The sequence below is a fragment of the Actinia tenebrosa genome, unplaced genomic scaffold, assembly GCF_029948245.1.
Source record: "Actinia tenebrosa isolate PJP-AT-01 unplaced genomic scaffold, QUT_ActTen_1.0 PGA_scaffold16__25_contigs__length_10494907, whole genome shotgun sequence".
NCBI lineage: Eukaryota > Metazoa > Cnidaria > Anthozoa > Actiniaria > Actiniidae > Actinia > Actinia tenebrosa.
Genome location: NW_028292576.1, coordinates 4,079,075 through 4,101,885, shown reverse-complemented (window position 1 = coordinate 4,101,885; position 22,811 = coordinate 4,079,075). Strand labels below are relative to the sequence as shown.

At 38.3% G+C, this 22,811-nt stretch overlaps 4 protein-coding genes across 5 annotated transcripts; 2 read left to right on the top strand and 2 right to left on the bottom strand.

Annotated features, from left to right (window-relative positions):
• Positions 1-384: 384 nt before the first annotated feature.
• LOC116293664 (tubulin--tyrosine ligase-like protein 12) lies at positions 385-22,467 on the bottom strand. Its single transcript, XM_089030969.1, has 16 exons — positions 22,347-22,467; positions 21,393-21,499; positions 20,083-20,192; positions 19,232-19,295; positions 19,055-19,085; positions 18,551-18,743; positions 17,742-17,887; positions 16,823-17,013; positions 16,143-16,373; positions 14,809-14,920; positions 14,277-14,428; positions 12,823-12,901; positions 12,090-12,158; positions 11,177-11,260; positions 1,654-1,702; positions 385-1,174 (listed from the first exon to the last, which is right to left on the bottom strand). Exons 1-16 carry the CDS (start codon positions 22,416-22,418, stop codon positions 1,023-1,025), a joined length of 1,842 nt encoding a protein of 613 aa, XP_088887095.1. The 5' UTR covers positions 22,419-22,467; the 3' UTR covers positions 385-1,022.
• On the bottom strand, positions 2,652-3,460 carry LOC148910602 (uncharacterized). Its single transcript, XM_089030971.1, has 2 exons — positions 3,208-3,460; positions 2,652-3,067 (listed from the first exon to the last, which is right to left on the bottom strand). The coding sequence occupies exons 1-2, from the start codon at positions 3,261-3,263 to the stop codon at positions 2,722-2,724; spliced, it is 402 nt and encodes a 133-aa protein (XP_088887097.1). The 5' UTR covers positions 3,264-3,460; the 3' UTR covers positions 2,652-2,721.
• Positions 4,100-4,827, top strand: LOC148910601 (uncharacterized). 2 transcript variants are annotated; one of them, XR_016119936.1, is made up of 3 exons: positions 4,100-4,114; positions 4,198-4,434; positions 4,523-4,827. XR_016119936.1 is itself a non-coding variant. In XM_089030970.1 (2 exons), exons 1-2 carry the CDS (start codon positions 4,175-4,177, stop codon positions 4,740-4,742), a joined length of 480 nt encoding a protein of 159 aa, XP_088887096.1. In that variant the 5' UTR covers positions 4,168-4,174; the 3' UTR covers positions 4,743-4,827. The 2 variants fall into 2 exon arrangements, 1 of the variants encoding a protein (XP_088887096.1); XM_089030970.1 differs by lacking the exon at positions 4,100-4,114 and having other exon boundaries at positions 4,168-4,434.
• On the top strand, positions 6,632-10,493 carry LOC116293669 (uncharacterized). The gene has a single exon (XM_031701130.2). The coding sequence runs from the start codon at positions 6,785-6,787 to the stop codon at positions 7,850-7,852; it is 1,068 nt and encodes a 355-aa protein (XP_031556990.2). The 5' UTR covers positions 6,632-6,784; the 3' UTR covers positions 7,853-10,493.
• Positions 22,468-22,811: the final 344 nt, after the last annotated feature.

Here is a 22,811-nt window from a genome sequence, read left to right as displayed (position 1 = left end):
TCACATTACTTGTGACTATAATTTATATTTTGGGGTGTTTGGGTATTTCTTTCTCCCTTTACTACTGATATTTTGATCATAAACTACAAAGAAATGTATGGAGCGATCAGATGTTCGATGTTGAGTGTATGACGTCACAGACTCCAAAAAATTATCGTAAAAATATCATACTTTCGTCCTGAATATCGAGAAAACACTTCATACAGTGATTATTGGACCTTTAAAGAGTATTCTTAGGAAGTTTCAGCTGAATCCAAGTTTGAGCGATTTTCGTAAAGATGAAAAAACTTACTGACGTTTCGGACGCTAGTCGTTCGTCGGATTAAATATAATGGTCTTCTGTATGGGTGTAAAGAAAACATATCACTTCCAAACAGGCAAAAATATTCGAAGTAAATTTATTCTATCTTATTGAAATCTTGAACATTTTAACAAGAGTCACAACCCATATTTAAAAATTCGACCTCTAGCTCTCGTGGTGTACAAGTCAATTGCTATGGGCTTGTAAACCATAGGCCAAGAGGTCGAATATTTTTAAAATAAACCTACGTCTTGGTCAAATAAATGGATAGAGTGAAGGCATTTAACCCGTGAAATAAAAAATACTAGTCAACGTGTAATAGTCAAATAGACAAAAGAAAACAATGGAATTAGAGTCTACGAAAGTTTATATTCAACTGCTGCAGTTTGTGTCAAAAGCTTTACTTGTTGGATATGAAACATTTCCCCGTGATTCTCAGCGATCACAGCTTTCTAGGTTTTTGGTGACTAATTTTATTAAAATAAGTATGTATGTATATATATATATATATATTTAACTGATACAACAGTGGAAATGAGCTTACAGGGAACCCTGTGGTACATTTGGGAATAATAAAAAAATTAGGATCGGAAAATGTTGGCAAAGAAAAATAGGGTCGGTCGCGCAACAGGAAACACATTTTTTGTTTGGCCTTAAACAAAGTCATCTGATTGATTGGAAGTTGCCATTTATTTGGTAAAGGCTTTCAACGACTTATGTTTCAGATAAGCCTGTCTATCTCCCATCCATTAGGGTCACCTAGAAACATTTGACTCAACAATACATTATAGAACTGAGGGAAATAGCGGCAAGCTCTGGCGGCATCGGGCAGGAAATTGAACTCTATAATCTGTGGAATGATTCTCTCAGATCCTGAAACAAAGAAAGAAAACAAATCTAGGTTAAATTTACCATCACAATAGACCACAGAATAGTGGAGGTGAAAATGTTTTTCATGCAAAAACTTTTCATGACTCCAACCTAATAGCATTCATGTTTTTGGGGTACCCCCTTCGATAGTTTAAAAAATCCTCTCAATCCTCCCAATCCTCCTTTTGACCTTTCAGGGCACCCCATGTTCCACAAAAAAAAATTGAGGGCCCCCATTTTCTCCTCCACCCCTCCCCTCCCCCCTTACTTAATACAATTTCAACAATTTTAACAGCAAATCTTGTTACCGATTGAACCCGATGATCGGGGTAAAGTTTAACATGGTGAATGTTAAATCTCCCGCCCCGTCCAGAAGGTCGGAGGATGGGGGTTAATTGACTATAGTGCATACTATTGTGAAGTTGTGCACCATGCTCCCTATGTCAAATAAAGATTCCAAGAGCCCAGTTTGCGTGCCTTACCATCATCAGCCCACTTTAGCATGACGTCTATCCCGTAGTAAGCACGTGACTGAAATGAATAAAGAGTACGTTAGCTGTTTTCTTTGCTTGTAGAGATTCTAAGTTATCATTGATATAGAGCGGTTTTCATACATGGGAGAGCTATTTACAGCACGTAACGCGGTACGACATGCCGTAACACTGAAATGGCTTCCCATAAGAATGGTTGTCGTAACACTGAAATGGCTTCCCATAAGAATGGTTACTTACTGGTTGACTTACAGCACGTACACGGTATGACATGCCGTAACACTGAAATGGCTTCCCATAAGAATGGTTATCGTATGAGTGGGGAAACATACGGTACTGACTTGCAAGCGCACACGGTACGACATGCCGTAACATTGGAATGGTGTACGAATGTGCTAGTATCGTTTCTTACTTCTTCGAAAACAGCCTTTTGTACCGTCATCGTAACTAAGCGCTGTGATCTTTTTTTATTATCATTTATTTTATTTTATTTATTTATTTATTTATTTTTTTGGAACGAAAACAATAGAAAGCCATTTCGATGTTACATGCCATACCGTATTAGACATTTCCGATTTAGCGGCATAGGGAAAGTATATTCCGCATTCTATAATCCGACCGGAATAGCATAAATTAAAAAGAGCTATCATTATTTTATTCCAGATTTAACCAATAGAATTTTCAAAACTCCTTATCTTACTGTTTTCTCAGCTAGTACAATGTATTATTAGGTAAATAACAACTGAGAAAGAAAGTTTGTAACTATTTTTACTGACGTTACTCCTTCGTCTTACTACTATGGTCCTTAATAGTCAATCCTCTTACTACGAAGAACTAATGTCCCAAACGTCATATACTTATGAACTTTATCATACACCTGTTGTATTCAACGCACCAAAACAGTCACAACTGACTAGTAAGCGCCAGTAGTATCAACATATCTTGAGATTTGTTTACAGTATTAAGCTAAGAATTTTTCTGCTCTCACTAATATAAACATGTGTTACGCCAGTTTGTTTTACTTTTCCGAAAAGTATATCAAAAAGAACATATATAACATTACAGTGTTTTTAGAATTCTTTTCCTTCTATTAGCAAGAGCACCACAAGTTGCTATTACAAAAGGTTGAAATGGCCTCATGTGTCGAAAAATATCCGAGGTCGCTGAGTACATTTTCAGGAATCCAATGGCGTGCTCTACGCGGATACGAAGCGACCTTAGCGCTCTGTTGGCATTCTGTTGTCGTCTGTTGTAAGCAATACGCCTTGGAGTGATAAGAGGTGGGGCGATAGCGTATCCCCCATCAGCTAGCAGCCTTGCTCGTCGTGGTAGATTCCTTCTTCTTCCATGGCCTATAGCAGGAAGTCGTCTGTATGACTCCGCATCGTTCATATGCCCCGGAAATCTGCAAGACGTTTGTTTACTATGAATACGTGTAGTACTAAATTTTGCTTATGTTTGTATTTGTTTTTACATGCAGTAAAATAGCAGCTAGATCGAAATACTTAAGCACAACATGACAACGCTACTATATAGCAAACGTACCCAGCTACAAGGAGTACTACCAAACCATCTGCGTCAACAATTAGTTGTGTACTCATAAAATGGTACTTTTTGTCACCTCTATAAGTCAAGATTACAAGATCTTCTTCTACCTGTAGTTGGCACCCGAGGTGTGTGTCTTGGACTGGTAACTTCTATACCAATTCTTCGTACAATAGCATCAAAGGATTCTAGTGTTTCCCCGGTCATGTACCAAAAGATGTGTGGATGTCTTAGTGCTAAACAATAAACATCTCTGCCACTGTTACGATGGTTAAGCAGCAGATTACCAAAAAGTCGGGCTAGGAGATTAGCTCCCGTTGGTGCCGTAGAGACAAGCACAACGAGTGTGATGAGCAGGTTCCCTATTACATGCATAGGAAATAAAGGGACCAAACGTTGTGGTCTTTGAAGACTCAATTTTATAGCTGCAAAGATAGACAGCAGGGTTACTACAATAAACATTGGGAAAGGTGGCACATCCATTGTTGACTGACGCAAACAGGTAGTGTATTAAACATATATGCAACTTTTTCGTTCGCAATCACGAAACCAAACAAAAATATTTAAAAAAAAACATTACGACCAGTGCACGTGTGCACGTGCCTATGTATGCAAATTTTTAGGGCTCTTTTCACTTTTCTTAATCCTGTGAGAAAGGAGCGATGGACAACAACAAGTAAAGAAAACCAAGGAAAAACTACACTCAAGTCGAAGATACTCTTCTTCTTCAAGCTGTGCAAGCATGTGGAAGAGAGTGGAAAAGTGTTTTGAGTTTTATGAGAAGGCATGTTGAGGTTTTGTGAGAAGCAGGTGATCAGTATGTGGCTGAAGGAAATTCCAACAAAGTGTTGCAGGAGCGATTAAGGAAGAGAGATACTAAACTGCTTAACAACGCTCTTCCTTCAAGGTAAGAATGCTGTTGACCAAAGAAGAAAGGACTCTCAATAACGGTACTATATGGAGTGCGATGATTCTTTTATTTCCTGGTAGGAATGCCAGTGAAGCAAGCACGTCAAATAGAATAATTGATGAAGAATACTCGTCCGCATCTAGTGTGGAAGAAACTTGTAATGAAGATACTGAAGAAGTTGAAGACATTTGCAGAGCTATCAATGCACGCGAAACAAAGTATGTGTTAGATGCAGAAAAGAACGAACCAAATGACGACCCTGCTGACATCCTTACACGAATCAAGAAAACAAGAGAAAGCGAGAGGACGGAAGACAGGTAACTTATAAGCAGACAGAATTACTTTCAACGTTTCTCATACCTATTTTATAATAAAACCTCGTTAATTTTGCTATTATCCTTTAAGGAAAAGACCTCTCAATGAAAGCTTAAAGTCAAGTAAAAAGCTGAAGTCATCTAGGAACTCCCAGGTCACCAGAGAGAAAAAACTGGACAGCTTACTCGAAGCAATCCCCGCCGTTCTTGATGCGGCCCAAAGTGCTGCACGAGAGCACCAGAAAGCATTAAAAAGCTGGAGGGCAGTCCATGGTCTTGACGTGACAGATTCTTCGTCAGATGAAGACTAGCACCTTATAGGCTTTATGAGTTCTGTTCACGTTATTAATAAATAGACATTAAGCATCACGTTTTTTCTGGCCGGCATAAGCACGTTTTTGTTTTTTCCCTGTAATTTAACTAGTACCTTTTAGAAACCTTCTCAGCAAAGACAAAGGTTATTTCATTATTTATCTATTGCTTCTTGAAAAGCTTTTCAACTTCTTTTTACTTTTTTTTCGTTTGCGTAGCACAAATGTTTGTCGAAAACACAAGATGTTTACTGAATCTCTCAAATATCTTGTTTTGTTCTGAATTTCAACGCATTGGTTATGTGCACAGCCTTTTCCACTGTAGAAGAACTAACAGAGAACTTGAATACAATCCTGTTTTTCCCCGCAGAGGAGAGGGTACAGAGTTGGGAAGTGTTTACAGGCAGTGAACAATCTCAGTAGGCATCCACATTTCAACTATATGTTAGCGATACGCACGTGTCCATGCAGAAGGAAAACTTCTCGAAAATAATAACCGTCGTGGTATTCTACATTATATGCTAGCATTCTTAGTCCTTTTATAAATTTAAGGGCGAGCATTTACATTAGTATATTATAAACGCAACCTTTTTATATAAATGCGTTTCAACGGGACGAGATCTTATTCTCGAGCACACTGCTCGTCAGTTAAGCTAATAAAACAGGTAGTGTTAACGATATTAATTGTGCAATACCTTAAGTTAGATAAAACAGGTCTACTGAAAGCTGTTTCATTATTTTATTGAATTTTCTGGTCATAACGATGATTCTAGCCTTATTCCGCTGGTTTATGCTTATTCCGCTAGTATATGCCTATTCCGCTCATATGCCGCTAAATCGGAAATGTCTATTATAAGTAACAAGTATGTGCCGAATTGGTTTCCCTAAAAAAACGGAAAGAATTTCCGGCCCGGAAGAAAAATTTTAGCCCGAGCCGTTTAGCTTATCATGCTAAAAGCCAATACTGCAGATTAGCTTCTTATTGTGCGAGGCTTAAAAAAAAAAAGTATTGAAATTTTTTTCGCATATCACGCGAAGCGGAAATGAAAGATTTATTCTTTACGCAGCATCGATTTTTTTTTTTTTTTTTTTTTTTTTTTACTTCGAAAACATAACGTTTTGGTTAAACTCGAAAGTTTTGAGCAATCTATTTTTAGAGTGAATTTATTAGTCAAATTGTGAATAGCTGACGTCACCTTAGAACTATTTAATTAACAGCGTGACTAAATATACACTTAATTATTTTCTTATATTTTTAATTAACAGCGTGACTAAATGTACACTTGATTATTTTCTTGTATTTTTAACATTCATATTTCTCCCCCTTTCAGTTTACTGAGTTATTATCCTAGGTTTGTTCTAGATATTTTTTAACGTTTTGACTATTTGTCTTTTATTAAACAAACGAAGTCTCTTGAGAGGCGAACACTGCCTTAGATTATCCATGCCAGACGCATATATAATCAAACTTCTAACAAATATGCCAGTCTGCAGACCCACTCGAATATATTCACAAATTTATTAACAATCTTGTCCTGAAAAAAAAATTCATTCAGGATGTAAAAAAAGAAAACAAATATTGCACGAAAACAAAACCAAATTATCCTTGTTCATAAATTGTTTTCAAAAACTACATACATGACTATGCAAATTCGTAGCCAGAAATAATGAGTCACATTTAATTTCTCTCAATAAAATCCAAAATAATTCACTTCAGTTTGCCGTTTTAAAGTCAGAAATCAATAAAATTTTTATTCGATACGAAAGGTTAAATAAATGCTTTTTCTATTTGCTTTAAAAAAATTTCAGGTTTTTTTTAAAGCACTGTTTAGAGTTGCTTGCGTCACAAACGTCAAAACAGATGTGATATGTGACATAAAGCATATTAATAATTCATGTTTTTCATTTGGAAGAACAAGGTTAGAAGGTTCTTCGCTTGGCAGATAAAATCTATTGCTAACAATCAAGTCCTAAAATACATAGCTTGCTTAATATTTGGTTTAAAAGTCTGAAAGATCGAATGAGAGATTACTGGTAGAAGAATGGCTAACCCTACGACGAACGCTACTGAACCAGCACCAAATTGGCAATTGTATGGCACTGTCGAGACATTCACAGTTGTTTTTCTTTCGTTTTTAGCGTTAGGAACGACTACTGCCAATGGATTCACCCTCTACACTATCTACAAGGATCCTCTAAAGTGCTTTCGTACTCCTTTGACGATTTTTATAGCTGGGATTCTGGTTTCTGACTTTCTGACTGGACTAATTGTCGAGCCTGTCCTCGCTATCCTGTATTCCATCAACTATATCCATATTCATCTCCTTCGAACAATTCAAGTCGTCGCGATGATAACTATAAACACTTCATTTTTTATTATCCTCGCTTTGGCAATTGCTCAATTCATGGCGCTTAAATACCCGATAGTTTACGAGCGATGGTTTACGAATCGCAGTTCTATTCTCATCATTGCTTGTGTTTGGGCATATTCCTGTACGTTTTCGTTACTTCCCGAAATCTTCAGTATGTCTATGTGGGCGTTCTACACAGTCGATCTAATTCTAAACACGACCTTGGTGACAATCGCCTTAGTTGTGATCTATGTCTTTACTTACATCGTCTTTAAACGAAAAAACAGAGAGCTAGGAGAAAATAATGAACAGCCAAATCAACGACCAGCCAGCCAGCGAGCTAAAGAACAAATTGAGAACGATTTCCTTAAAGGAACATTTCTCTTGACTGTTGTATTAATCGTTACAGTCTGGCCGTTCATGATCGCGTTATATATCTGGATTTTCAACCCTTACCTCACTATGGCAAAATTAGTCGAAGAGTACACCGCTTTGATCATTTGTGAGAATTTATTATATCTAAAGTTCCTCTGGGATCCGCTCATTTTTATCATGCGAGTTTCGAAATACCGTAAAGCAGTGGTGATGGAGTTTACGGGTATCGTACAACGGTGTGGCTGTGGGTGTATTCCAGGGGGAGCAGGAGTCGTTGTTTATAATCGATATGTTAATGAAGAAACGACAAGGGCAGATGCGGATGTACAAGAGGAAACAGTCGTTGAGGAAGCACAGGAGTCCCATACAAGCGTTAAGAGCTGAACGTTGATGTTAAGCGAAGATTTCAACTGATGATTGGCCAAAAAACTAGTAGTGAACTGACAAATAACCTAAGTTTAGTAGTCAACAGTTGATTGATATTTCATTATTTTGGTTGATATTATGGTTAGCGAAAATTCGTAGTTAACTGAGAGTTAGGTACCCCCATTGGTACCCTCAAGTTTGCATAGATGAAGAATGACTAGAGGCGAAGAGACTTGGGAAGGAAGGAAGAAAGGAAGAAAGAAAATGGAAAACAACTGAACTTCGGTGTTGATAAAACTTGGAGAAGAAGGGATGGAAACACTGGAAAATAAAACAGACATTGAGAAGGAACCAAAGAAACGAAAATACAAAAATTGGATTGGGAATCAAAAAAACTAAATATCTGCATTAAAAGTGAAGCAAAGAAAGAAATAGCGGACACAAGCTAGGGAAGGGAATCCAAACGAACGATGGTGGAAAAATTGAAAAGGCATTGACAAGGAAAACACGAATTGAAAAAGACGTGATGGCGACAGATCATTTCCATATTAACTGTTCATCGAATATCGATGGTAAATAGACCCTTTCACGGTTTCCGACGCCATATTGCTTGGAGGGCAAGTTTACTAAGAAGCGACGGGGAAAGAGATACGTTTTTCGTTATATTTCGTTATATTTCTGAGGTAAATTTTCGAGACCAAACTTTGTCTGTAGACGGAGAATCCTTTGTTAAATGGTTTGTGACGTTTTTGAGCCGATCGAGTCATCCTTGTCGAGGCAAGATTTTTTTACGGTCAAATTGAATCAGTATGATGAAGTCTTGATGTGGTCGTAAACCCCAAAGCCTCCGTCTCTCTGAGAACCAGTGTTATGCTGGCTCCATCGGCTCAAAAACACCACACAAAACGTTGAATAGAGGATTCTCTGTCTACAGAAAAAGTTTGGTCTCGAAAATTTACCTCCGAATGGAAATACAACGAAAAACGTATCTCTTTCCCCGTCGCTTCTTAGTAAACTTGCCTCCCAAGCAATATGGGGTCGGAAACCGTGAAAGGGTCTATTAGCTAAAAGTCTTTAAAATAAAGACACGACTATCATTCATTTCACGAGAGGGAAATAAATCATTTTATAATTCTGTTATGAGAGAGAAAATTAATGTTTTTTCTAGACATCACTTTTCTAATTACTATTTTTTATCGTATGAAAACAAGATAAAGAACGATCAATTAGTTATTGAAAATATCGATATAAGATTTCAGTAATGCTACCATCACGCACTAGTTTAGATGATGGTATGCTTTGAATTTACAAGTAAACCTCTTAGCTCCTCCCATTAGCATGTGTACCTCTGGTTACACCCTAAACACTCTTTACCCCTTTGCTTAGTTATTTTAGCACTATTCTGTTAAATCTTATGATATAAATATCCCTCGTAGACCTTTCTATACATTTACCATATATTCACATATTATCTTTGGTTTAAGCTATGTTTAGTTCTAAGATTTTCACTCGTATTATTCTTTAATAAGATATCACACTTAGGAATTTACTATTTCCATTAGCCAATCAAGACTCAGTGATAATATCATATTGATTGTAGAATGGCACCTGTCATGAAGTTATTATAAATAGAGCTCATGTAATTAGTTTATGTCAGAAGAAGAAGAAGAAGAACAGAAGAAGAGAAAGTAGAATAAAGATCCCGTAGCTCGTTTCGAGAGCGGTCCAGTCCCATAACAATTCTCCCCTAGGAGATTACCCTGGTTTCCGAGAACTTCAAAAATAGATTGAAAAAAAAAGTTTTAGAGTAGAGTGGATCAGCAAAACTTTCGGGGGAAAATATCGGCTTTTCTGATATTTTTCGACGCAAGATTATAAAATTGAATTAAGAAATTGATTTTTACTAAGGGAGTATAAGCGGAGAAACTCAGCGAGTCCGGGAATTGAAGCCGGGTCGCGTGGGAGAGGCGACGCATTACCAGCACACGATACCCGTGCTTTTAGGCTTTTCTTCTCTTTAATTAGGCCCTGTTTCTAAACGAGGAAGCATGTTTTACCGCGCGCATGTTCCCCGATGTTTCCAAGTTTAGCCACATGCGAAACATTGCTACATAAAACAAATTTTGCTTCCAAGAAGCAAAAATGTTTCTGCTGTGCTGCAGAAACATTTCATGCTTCCAAGACGCATGGAAACAATGTTTCCCAATGTTTCCTCGTTTAGCCACGAAAGTCAACATTCTAAAAGTTCGTTACTTAGCAACGCTAGCTCTATCTTGAAAGTGCGCATGCGCTAACCGATATTGAGCAAACATGTTTCCCGATGTTCCCTGACAGTTTTGCCACCTTTGGAAACATTTAAGAAAATATGTTTCCTCGTTTAGCCAGGGCCTTACAATATTCAACGGTGCACGCACTTTTAATGTTTATTATCATAGGTGTATTCTTAGTGTCATTTCTAATAGCGCAGCGCACTGATTCTAAAAATAGCTTAAAGATTCAGACAAACATTGCATTCTGTTTAACCGCTACGAGGATTACACGAACCGATTTTATTATTTTTACTTAAAGTTACAATAATGACCCATGTAAACTAAGATCAACTGCGATCGGCTGTGAAAAGTATCTGCTGAAAGTAAACTTGTAAGTTTGTTTGTCCGTATTTTGCCTTTGTCTTCGTTTTTATGACGTCACGGTTGCGCTGCGCTATTTAGTAGAGATCAAATCATTTAGTGACGTGACATTGATTGACATTTTGTCACGCAACAAAATCCAAATACTAGTTGTAAGGATAAGACGCTCTTTTCTAGTGAAATTGCACTCTTAATTTTCAAGATGATAATAATTCGCAAAAGTGAAACGAGACTTGGCTATTTTTCAAGTCATTTTTTGACGAGAGATTCCAGTTTGTTTTGCAGTGCGGTTCTCGCGTGACTTCCAAAAGTAAGGCGCACGGAATTAACCAATCACAACACGCAAGATCACGAGAAGGAAATGCTAAGCATGTCACCATCGCGGTCACGCCATATTCGTACCGTGCGTTTCTAACAGTCCTACGAGAACTGCCCAATCAAAACAGCACACGATTCCAAACAAAAAAGTTTCAATGGGGCAAATGCAGGCCCTAGGAGGGGTGGGGACAGGAATACATACTCCAAAATAAGAGATGGACCATATTAGATAACTGATGGGGGATTACAAAAATTTATGTTGCACGATTTTTTTTGCTGTTTTTGTTTTGTTTTGTTTTGTTTTGTTTTTTGTTTTGTTTTGTTTTGTTTCGTTTTGTTTTGTTTTTGTAAGTTTTATCTAATTGTCCGTCCCTAACACAAGCTTATCAAATACCTTAGAGAAGTGGCCCAGGCCCTTGGGAGGTTTTTCTTTGACGGCAGCGTAAACGACCTCTTTAAAAATCTCGAATAGGTGTTTCTGTAAGGTCAAAATAAATCACTAATTGTAATTTTCAGATTGAATTAATAAACGCAAATATTAATAAAAATAAATAACTTATATCATCTATTATGTCTGTGTTATCTCAAGCCAAAAATAGAAACAATCCAATTAGATGGTTTGAGGGGGAAACGCACGCAGCCAATCACGTGGGGTGGTTTCTTGACCAATAAAATTTCAACATGAAAACGCAGTATTCTCTACTTTCACATCCCCATAATCCTTTGCGTCTTTGGGGGGTAACCAGAGGGTAAAAACCCACTTATTTTGCTGAAGGCTGATCAGACAATGTTGAAAATACCTTGTTTGGTATCCAAACATAAAATGAAGAAGTAAAAAACAGAAAAAGATAGAAGCTTGAAGACGTTTAAGGTAAATTTTAAACATTTTTTTTTCGTAAGTCAATACATTTTCTGTAAGACCAAAACTCTTGATTATCTGTACACGCAAAAATAACTTGGAATAAACTGATAATCAGTATTGTTCAGATAAAATCAGGTATAGTATAAATTCTATTAAGAAACCTTTCAATTTGGGACAGTTTTTTTATTGGTTACCCCCAAAGACGCAAGGCATTATGGGGATGTGAAAGTAGAGAATTGCGGTTAAAGGTGCGATTACGCGTAGCAAATTTCTCTGCATCTTGTCTTGCAACAGCACAAGTTGCATAAAGCATTGCAGCGTGTAACCTACAGCGCAATTTGAAAGAAAACCAGTACATTGTTCCTGCCGTAAAACATGACTGCCGTTAACAGTATTACCACCTTTTCTTGAAGTATGTGTATTCTGTAAACATCGTGTTGCTCACCTCTATATCTTCATACTTGTGGTTGGGGTATTGCTCATTAAACATTTTGATGAAGTCTTTATGAAAGATCTGAGAAAGACAAACACATTATAGATAATAAAAACCTCTGGGCTGATCTAAGTCAGGGCACGGCTAACTCACAGATTGAACCCTGAAACAACATCTGGCCTGATCTAAGTCAGGGCATTGCTAACTCACAGATTGAACCCTGAAACAACCTCTGGGCTGATCAAAGTCAGGGCACGTCTAACTCACAGATTGAACCCTAAACAACCTCTGGGCTGATCTAAGTCAGGGCATGGCTAACTCACAGATTGAACCCTGAAACAACCTCTGGGCTGATCTAAGTCAGGGCATGGCTAACTCACAGATCGAACCCTGAAACAACCTCTGGGCTGATCTAAGTCAGGGCATGGCTAACTCACAGATTGAACCCTGAAACAACCTCTGGGCTGATCAAAGTCAGGGCACGTCTAACTCACAGATTGAACCCTAAACAACCTCTGGGCTGATCTAAGTCAGGGCATGGCTAACTCACAGATTGAACCCTGAAACAACCTCTGGGCTGATCTAAGTCAGGGCATGGCTAACTCACAGATCGAACCCTGAAACAACCTCTGGGCTGATCTAAGTCAGGGCATGGCTAACTCACAGATTGAACCCTGAAACAACCTCTGGGCTGATCTAAGTCATGGCATGGCTAATTCACAGACCAAACACTAAATTGACAAACCTGTTTTAGAGACGAGCCTTGGTAATTCATTACAGTGCAATGCTGTTCGTAATCCTCTAAGTTATCCAATGCAAAAACCCTGAGGTTAAGACAAGCGTTAGTCTTCTAACCGAGATAAAAAATATTCCAAAGATGAAAGACAGAAAATAGTCCTAAAAGATTCAGACCACGTGTCATTCCCTTAAGAATAAGATTCTTTGTTTGAGTTGTATCCATATTCATGTCTTTCCGTGAACAACCATTAAACAAGGAAATGATACTCTAGGGAATGAATGACAAGTGGTCTGATAAGAGATACTATCACTGATTACACCTAAACGAATAAGGTCGTGTCGTTAGTATAGTTCAACCTTTTCGGGGATAGGAAATATAGTGCATGCTGGTCTACCTTGGGTACAAAAATATATTGTTCATCATGCCTTATAAGTTATCGATCAAAGCTATACCTGGGATAGGGAACAAGGTGCATTGTGGTCTAGCTTGGGTACAAACATCTATTGTTCATCATGCCTTATGAGGTATCGATCAAAGCTAGACCTGGGATAGGGAACAAGGTGCATGCTGGTCTATCTTGGGTACAAACATCTATTGTTCATCATGCCTTATAAGTTATCGATCAAAGCTAGACCTGGGATAACGAACAAGGTGCATTCTGGTCTAGCTTGGGTAATACATCTTTTTTGAATCATGCCTTATATCATCTTGTTTATGTGTATGAGAATATATATGAAATATATATTTTTACCCCGGTCGTAAATGTATCAAATTGAGCTGATGCTCGCAGTATATGAAGCAACTTACCGTAAATCCTCTATTTAGCCCCCTCTCTCAAATAAGCCCCCCTCCCCTCCCCCTTCACAACTAAAGAATCACATGTTATTGTACCAATGGAACATTATTAATGATTGTTCAGAACATTTCGTTTTAGCTTGCTTTGTTAATGTTACCGTGTTTTAGTTTTGCCATTCACAATAATCGTATATCATACTTGAGAGACTAACACAGGTGAATCAAATAATAAAAATGCCATGTACATCACTACAGATTATGCGAGACGGTCAATAGTAATGCTTCCGTTTAATTCTGAGTTACAATCATATTACATCCTGACAGCGTACAACTTACTCCGTTTCGACTAAATTAATAAGCCCCCCCTCTCAATTAAGCCCCCTCTCTCCAATAAGCCCCCCTCAAACGTGCCTGAAATAAATAAGTCCCCCGGGGGACTAAATAGAGGATTTACGGTATGCAGCTGCAAATTGAAAAAATTCCCGTTCAAGACTCAGAATTTTTTCTGAGTCTTTCAATTTGCAGCTGCATAAGTTGCTTGATATACTGCAAGGATCAGCTCAATTTGATACATTATCTTGTTATACCCAAGCTAGACAACCATATACACGATGTTTATTAACTTCAGAGGTCCATGCCTGCTGATTTAAGTAGAGACAACGTACTTGTTAGCGAATCTAGTCCAGAACAACCTGTCCACATAGACTTCAAGGGGATCAACAGAACAGATAAACAGATGATAACGTAGATCAAACTTAACGGGGCCAACATCCTTACGATGAAAGAGAACTTGTTTGTCGATGTATTTACAGGCAACCTAGTGAAAGGTGCGAAAATACCAGTAGAAGAATAAATTAAGCCGGTTTACATGATAGGATTTTTACAAAATCCCCCTGGGGACTTTTTCATTTTCAGTGCTCTTGGACTGGGGGCTCATTAGAAGGGGGTGTATTGTTGAAGCAGGGGCTTAATAAATTTTCCTGATCTTTGGAAATTTATAATTACTTTTAATCTAATCTCGATAGCTGAAATGACTTTCAAAGGCCGGGCCTGCCAAGGGAAAAGGACCACAACATTCCTTAGGGCTAGGGGCGCATTAGAGGCGGGGGCTCACAATTTCTAGCTCCTCAGACTGGTGGCTTGTTAAAAGAGGGGGACTTAGAAGAGAAAATATGGTACTGTATTTCAAAAGCTCACCTTCGGCCCAGTCTCTGTCATTCTTATTATATGGTTCAAGTCACGTGTCACGGTTATGTCCAATCCGCGACCCATATTCCATGGCTTGATTATCCAATGGTTGTCAAGACCTCTGAATTTGAAAGAGAATATTTTATTCATTTGGAGAGCAACGAAAAGTTTTAAAAATCATATCCACAAGTTTTGTTGCTAGTTCATCCTTATTTTCTTTTCTCCCTACTAAAATAAGTACTTTTTATTATTCTTCCGAACCTTCAAATTTTATCAAAACGTATTCTGGGCTGATCAAATTCATCGAATTGGAATCTAGTGAGATGAGGCGGTAAGCCGTGTGGGATGGGCTCGGAAATCATATAAGAACATGCGTAATAGGTAAATTACGAGCCTTGTATGAAGCGACTGAAGAAGAGGGCCAATGGGCCTTTCACAACTTCAAGTCGCGTAGAAAATGAGCCAGCTCAACTAGAAACCGTGGACAGCTGTTTCGGCCTGTATTGGGCCTCATCAGCACCGGTGTATCTAGTGAGCTGGTAGAATCCCACGAAAAAGTAGTACATGAGGCGGTAAGCCGTGTGGGATGGGCTCAGAAATCAATTGGAATCTAGCTCGTTAGAAAACCAGAGGACCCGAAAAAATTCAAATCAAGGTAGAGACATACAAACTCTACTCACATGTGATGCTTGGGCCAGGAATCGATCAACAGACCCCAGGGGTGAGTGAGCACCGCTATACCACTCTTGTTCCATGTCATTACAACAGAAAAACTCTTAATTAAAAGAAGACTATAAAATGGTTCTATATATTTACGTCATATAATGATGGGGTTCCTGTGGTTTTGGCGGGAATTTTCGCGCCAAAATCTACGCCTCTACCCATCCTTTTCCAACTCTGCGACCCTCTTTATCCTTATGCTACTAAAAGCATAGACCGTGTTAAATAAAGGTTATATAGAGGATATTACATGGGCGCGCAGAGATAAGAATTTTATATTCGAGCGTTGAAAAGATCTCTCACGAGTTGAACGTAGCGAACGAGTGAGAGATTTTCAACACAAGAAGATAAAATTCGTATCTCCAAGCGGCCATGTAATATTCGGTTTATTATATAATTATCAATGAAGTATGTTTTGGCTTTTTCAGGCAATTCTTTCCGTGTATTATTGAATAGCCATCGCAATGGTGTTATATTCACACTTGAAAATAACATGTTATTTTCATGTGTGAAGATATCAATTTTTCCAAATAGAGAAAAATAGATATTTCGTTAGTAATTATATAATAAAGTATTATATTTGCCTCACTTGAACACAGTGCTTTGTTCACCAGAGACGTTACCTTTTTTCTCGTCTTTGATAATGTTGTATAAAGAGAGGCAGTTCAGTATTGATGTTGAATGTAACCGGTAACCAGTACGGTCCTCGGCAGAGCAGGTCGTCATTCTCGATACTCTCGTACTCCTTGTGCTTGAAGTCTGATCGTTGACATGTTAGAGCTAATAAGTCCTTGCATGTTAAGAGGTTTTCAGATGGAATTTGGTTTATAAACTGGCCAGTTTTCTCTAAAGACCTGCAAAGATGAATGGATGAAAGAATTAGTGAACGAACGAATGAACAAACAGACGAATGAAAGAGAAAAGGAAGGAGAGAGGGAAAGGATGAATGAATGAACGAGTAAACAAACGGAAAAAAAAAAAACGAAAGAAAGAAAAACGAAAGAATAAATAGAACAAAAAAACACACACGAAAGAACAGAAAAAAGAAGGAAAAAGGGACGAAAGAACAAAGGAAGGGAGGGAGGAATGAAAAATAAATGAAAATAAATAAATAAATGAATGGATGGATGGAGGGAGGGAGGGAGGGATGGGAGGGATGGGAGGGATGGAGGGATGGATGGATGGATGGATGGATGGTGGATGGGTGGGTGGGTGGGTGGGTGGGTGGGTGGGTGGGTGGGTGGGTGGGTGGGTGGATGGATGGATGGATGGATAAATAAATAGTCTTATCAGTCTTCCTTGCCTGAAATCTTTCCAATTATCCAGTGTCCAAATAATATCAGCATCCTCTTGATCCTCAACCAATTGAAACCTTGAGTCAGTAAGGAACTCCCTAACTTGCGGACAGTTTGTAAATACTTTGTAAATACCATTACTGGGTTTTCTAGAAGGTGGTGAAGTTGTTCCTTTCGGTAAGAGTTCCCCATAATCTTCCTACAAAATAATCAAGTGAATGTTTAATTTATCTGTTCAAGGGCGGATCCAGCCAAAATCTTGGGGGGGGGGGGGGGGGGGGGCTAATGAGTTTCTTCCGCCAACACAATGGAAAAAATGAAAAAAAAAATCTAATTCTTTAGTTTAGTTTAGTTTTTTTTCTGCCAAAGAGGGGGCTTCAGCCCCCTTTGCTCCCCCCCCCTGGATCCGCCCTTGAATGACCACGTGTCATTCTCTTGATGTTAAGATTTTTTGTTTGAGTTGTATTCATATTCATATGTCTTCTTGTGTGCAACCATTTAACAAAGAAATGATACTCTATGGAATGACATGTGGTATGAAATGGGAAAACATTATGCCCAGAGGTTTATCGAACAGCATGTCTGTGTGTCTATGATCTTGACTGTCTTTCTGTTCTCTCAGGATAACTGTCTACGCTGTTCTTCCAACAATATGTCTGTCCTAGTTGATTGCGTAACAGTTCGTTTCTTGTTTTGTCATGGTCTTGTCTTAAAATGTGTCTTTCCTTTCTGTCTGCCACTATATCTGTCTGTCTGCCCATCTGTATGTCCATCTGTCTGTCTGTCCATCTGAATGTCTGTCCATCTGAATGTCTGTCCATCTGAATGTCTGTCCATCTGAATGTCTGTCCATCCATCTGTCTGTCTATCTTTAGGCCTGATCCAATTCACTAGATGACAGTATCTCCTATCTTTAAACATATTTACCTGTTTTGTATCTGTGTCATTGTCTTCCATCTCTTTTAAATGCTTGGCAATTTCCTCATCAACATTACATGGTTGCCATGGGAACAGTCTAAAAATTCTTAAATAGGGGTCCTCTACTTGTGGCTGATAGTCCCTTGTTAATTCCTCTAAAATGAAAATAGAAGTTAAATTTTGGTTATCAATGGAAAGTACCAAAACATTAACAAAAATATTTTAAGCATAGGGTACTTGCCTCTCAACTCTGAGGTCTTGGGTTAGATTCCTGAACAAGGCATCACATGCAAGTAGAGTTTGTTACGTTTTTTCCTTCATTTGAGGGTATTAACTGAGTTTTTAAATTTTCCTCTCTCTGAAAAACCTAATATTAAATTCCCATTTGATATATATCGAGTAAGCTGTGCTCTACCTTTGATCAGCCTTCGGTTGTTTTAGGGTTTGATCTGTGGTTTGGCCGTGCCCTGACTTAGATCAGCCACGAGGTTGTTTCAGGGTTTGATCTGTAAGTTAGCCGTCCCTGACTTAGATCAACAAAGAGGTTGTTTCAGGGTTTGTTCTGTGAGTTAGCCATGCCCTGACTTAGATCAGCCCAGAGGTTGTTCCAGGGTTCAATCTGTGAGTTAGCCGTGCCCTGACTTAGATCAGCCCAAAGGTTGTTTTAGGGTTCTATCTGTAAGTTAGCCGTGCCCCGACTTAGATCAGCCCAGAGGTTGTTTCAGGGTTCAATCTGTGAGTTAGACATGCCTCGACTTTGATCAGAGGTTGTTCCAAGGTTTTATAAAATCGATTCTTTGTTCTATCCATACATGTACCTCCATACTCAAGATTTATTGTGGGCCACATTACTGTGAATGAGATATTTGTAGGAATATAGTAAAAGAGGGCCATTTTACAGGTGGGCTCATTTGAATGCTGTATTCTTGACCCAAACTCATCCATAATGTACCAGAGGGAATTCTTATCTTCAGGATTAGTAGCATCCAGTGTTTTGCCCTCAGAATATGCCTAAATTATGTGAAAAGTATGTTAGTAATTTGCAATATTGATATTAGCTTCATTGCCCAAGAAATAAGGAAAATATTGCTTAGTGTATTAATGAAAACTTTTACCCTGAAACAACCTCTGGGCTGATCTAAGTCAGGGCACATGGCTAACTCACAGATCAAACCCTGAAACGACCTCTGGACTGTTCTAAGTCAGGGCATGGCTAACTCACAGATAGAACCCTGAAACAACCTCTGGGTTGATCTAAGTCAGGGCATGGCGAACCTATAATTTCTGGATCCTCTTTTAAAATGGACAGGATTTACACTCACCATTATTCCAGTCCTATACGTCTGGTTAAAACTATAAAGAAATTACAAAAACATTCTCTTAAAGATTACGACTTGGATTCATTTACAACAAACCTTCTAGATAAAAGGTCTTTTTGCTGGAGAAGGGAAAAAACAGAATCCAGACTAAAAGTCCTACAGCAAGAAATCATCACCTACCACCACATCTTGGAGAGTATTTCATCTCTTCTTTGTTCTTTTGATAATTCCTCTCCTTCCGCGGCTAATAATGAGATTATTATTTTTTAATTCTTTTTTTTATTTGTAAAGTAGTTGCTGTGCACTTAAACTAAATATAAAATATTCACAAATACCAATGGTATTTATAAGTAAAAGATGCACAGCTTCAACAATACAAACACTTTGAAAGTCCAGAGATCTTCACTTGAACAGATAAATATCCTACACAAAAACTAAGCAAGACCCTGTCACACGTTAAAAATTTTAGCTGAAACTTGCTTGCAATGGCATTGCGAGACAAGTTTCACGAGGTTGTTACACTGTGCAATTTCCTCCTAAAACTTGTTCCTGACACAAGTTTCAGTTGCACGAGTAGAAAGTGGTTCTACTTTTTGTGAAAATTTCTTGTGACAAGTTTCAGAAAGTTTTGCGCTGCGTAACACCCCCGTGCAACTTGTCTCACAACGCCATTGCACACAAGTTTAAGCTTAAAGTTTCAACGTGTAACAGGGCCTTAAACATCAAAGAAATCAAAACTTCCATATTCAATACCATTAGATCAGTTTATTATGATGACATTTATATAGTGATACCTATCGATATTGTAATCTTTATATTTTAGTCTTCTTTTCCACCCATACTTTGTAATTTCAGATATTTGTGTTACAACTCGTAAGCTCTAATAGTTATTCTAGGTAACCACTACCATTCTTCTGTAAATATACTTATATTTATATTTTCTCCTTATTGCAATTTGTGGTACAAATAAAGCACATTGTTGTTATTGTTGTTACATTATAATACATGTACTTTCTTTCATATAAATCTACCTTCAATTCCCATCAAAGCAGCCATCCTTTCAGCAAGACCAGGCACGTTATCAAGATGGGATTTGGCATACCGCTGCTCGTAAGTCCAGGCGTGATCAATCAAGAAAATACTGAAAGTAGTAACAACAAAATCAAATCCCTGAGATTCAAACCCTCATTAGACAGAGAAGTTTTGGTGTGACTGTAAAAATCTGATGGTACAAACTCAGGTTGTGACACAGCAAGGCATAGGCCAGATCAATCACATTGCACAAGAATTTACTCTCCATCCAATCAAATACCCCAAACAGGGCATGAACATGGCAGGAACACGGTCACACCAGGAACACCTCACTACCAGACCAATCACACACAAAAAAATCTGTCAATCAAAAATCTAGCACAGTCGTGGCAAGACAAGTCATAATTCCTCAAGCTTTTCACACTTACACGAAAACAGCTCTACATCAGTTTGTCCATCAAGTGCTCTACCAGGAACCGGAGGGGGGAATTTTAGATTGGGGATGGGCCTCATGTTTTTGTCACCTAGCTTAAATTTGATATTGTGTAGTTCCAAAAATTATCCATACCCCCCTCACGGAGAAATTTTTTTAAGACACCCCCGTACCCCCTGGAAATTCCAATTTTCTTCCATACAATTTTTGCTTTTTCTCTGACCCCTCTACCCCTTGCAAATTCCAATTCCTCTGTGGGGTGGGTATGGACACATTTTTAATATTAAGTTTTAAATATTTTTTATAAGAAAAGACTTCTTAGCCTTATAAATTATCTCCTCAAAAAATTCAAAATCATGGCAAAATGAATAGGGTTGGGGAATAGCCTTCAGCTCCACAATCCTGGCCTATACTGAGCTACGAGGAAATTACTCCGGTTTTTTTAAAAATCTGCAAACTTGGACATTTCAACGGCTTGTCGTGAAATTGTTTTTTTACAGCCACCAGACAAGAGACGAATTATTTTTGATAGCCTTCAGCGGAAAACAAAATTTTAGCGTGCATCTGGGAAATACAGAGTTTGCAGAATATCAAAAACCACAGTAATGCGAAGTACAGTCACTTGCTACGTATACACCTAATTCAAAAAACGTTGGCATCGTTGGCATCGTTGGCATCGTTGGCATCGTTGGCATCGTTGGCATCCAAGGTCCATGTTCTTGACGAGAATAAGAAGCAGAAACACAAGTCATTCCAGCTATTCTTGGATCTTGGAATGATATCTATCCTATTGCTTTTCAGCCTATCGCCTTTGGCGATGACAAAGTTTTTTGAATTAGGTGTATGTGCTCAATCATATGGACATAGCGAACTTACCTGTTTGGGTCAGAGGCCTTGATACCATCATCGTTAGTCACAAGTACACAATATTTGTTGCCATCTTCTACTTGCATTATTGAGAAGTATTCGCCAGCATCATATAACTGGGAATAACCAACAAAAATATGCTTATGGTATACTCTTGAATAACGTTTTCATGAAATTAGTTTCCATTGTTGTCATCCCCTCCTCCCCCCCCCCCCCCCCTCCCACACAAACACACACACACACACCTGCAGCCCACCCCCCTCCTCCCCCAACCCACATACACCCCACACACACCCCAGACATAAATAATGAATGGTCCCTTATTTAACAATTATTCACCTCAGGCTCAGTGAATATTTTCTATCTCTCTCAAGCATTATTGATGGGTTGCAAGCAATCCCAAGAGAGTCAAAAGACAAAAACATGGCGACCATTGTGGTGCCGTTAACAATGGATGCTAATGAGAAATCTTTTGTTAAATGGCACCAACATGGCCTTGATGACGTGACGTGCAATCGAAGAATGCTCGCTAGAGAATGGAGTTAATAAGTTGCCTGCTACACTGAGCCTAAGATGAATAATTGTTTAAGTATTTTTAACACAAGTGAATAATAATAATAATAATAATAATAATAATAATAATAAAACTTTATTACAGTCTCAAAGCTCCTAGCTTGGCACACGTGCCTTGCTAATCGGGGAGAACAAGCTAATATAAATATACAATTAAGAATTTAATAAATAACGGAGAGAGAGTTTTAAATTTTATTTATCTCTGCAAGCAGCACACATCGACAAACGAGGTGAATATAACAGCATGAGACGTCAATTATAACCAATGAGCGCGCCGGATTTATTATATTCACTTGTGTAAAAATATAGCAACCACGTGTTTATGACAGTAAGACACATCAACAATGCAGAACCAGTGAAAGCAAAACGAATTATGCACAATTTCTATACCTCATTTTTAAGTTTAGCGCATAAAGCACTCCAATATACGGAGGGGATTTTGCTAGTAACAAGTTGAGCCATGTGGGCTCGCACAAACGCCTCAACTTCACTTTGATCCACTTCGTCCGCCATTTTGGAAGTATCATAACCAAAGGAAGCCCATGAAAAGGAATTGTTCTCGGCAAACCACAGGCCTCCCGAACCGACTTCCCGTACTCATTGTGCTCGTTTTCAAACGAGGCTACGATGTTCAAATTCGAATAATCCATTGAAACTACCTTGCAGCCTCGACTAAATGCTTCGTGTTTGACCAGTGAGCCTATGCATGAAAATTAGAAGATTTTAGGATGTGGTTTTTCAACATTATTATTTCTACATAAAAATGAATTTTAAGCAAATATTGGCAAAAAGCGTGTGTAAGAAGGGGGAGCTATGTTGTCCCTTGAGGTCCAGATCACCTTCCACACACACCAC

Excerpts from the sequence above, each read along its gene's own strand:
- LOC148910601 (XM_089030970.1), top strand. The coding sequence starts at position 4,175 with ATGATTCTTTTATTTCCTGGTAGGAATGCCAGTGAAGCAAGCACGTCA. Across the intron at positions 4,435-4,522 it reads AGCGAGAGGACGGAAGACAG|GAAAAGACCTCTCAATGAAA; the intron begins GTAACTTATAAG and ends TTATCCTTTAAG.
- LOC116293664 (XM_089030969.1), bottom strand. The coding sequence starts at position 22,418 with ATGGCTCAACTTGTTACTAGCAAAATCCCCTCCGTATATTGGAGTGCT. Across the intron at positions 14,429-14,808 it reads TGACAGAGACTGGGCCGAAG|GTTGCCTGTAAATACATCGA; the intron begins GTGAGCTTTTGA and ends ACCTTTCACTAG. Across the intron at positions 12,159-12,822 it reads AAGGCTCGTCTCTAAAACAG|ATCTTTCATAAAGACTTCAT; the intron begins GTTTGTCAATTT and ends TGTCTTTCTCAG.
- LOC116293669 (XM_031701130.2), top strand. The coding sequence starts at position 6,785 with ATGGCTAACCCTACGACGAACGCTACTGAACCAGCACCAAATTGGCAA.
- LOC148910602 (XM_089030971.1), bottom strand. The coding sequence starts at position 3,263 with ATGAGTACACAACTAATTGTTGACGCAGATGGTTTGGTAGTACTCCTT. Across the intron at positions 3,068-3,207 it reads GTAGTACTCCTTGTAGCTGG|ATTTCCGGGGCATATGAACG; the intron begins GTACGTTTGCTA and ends AACGTCTTGCAG.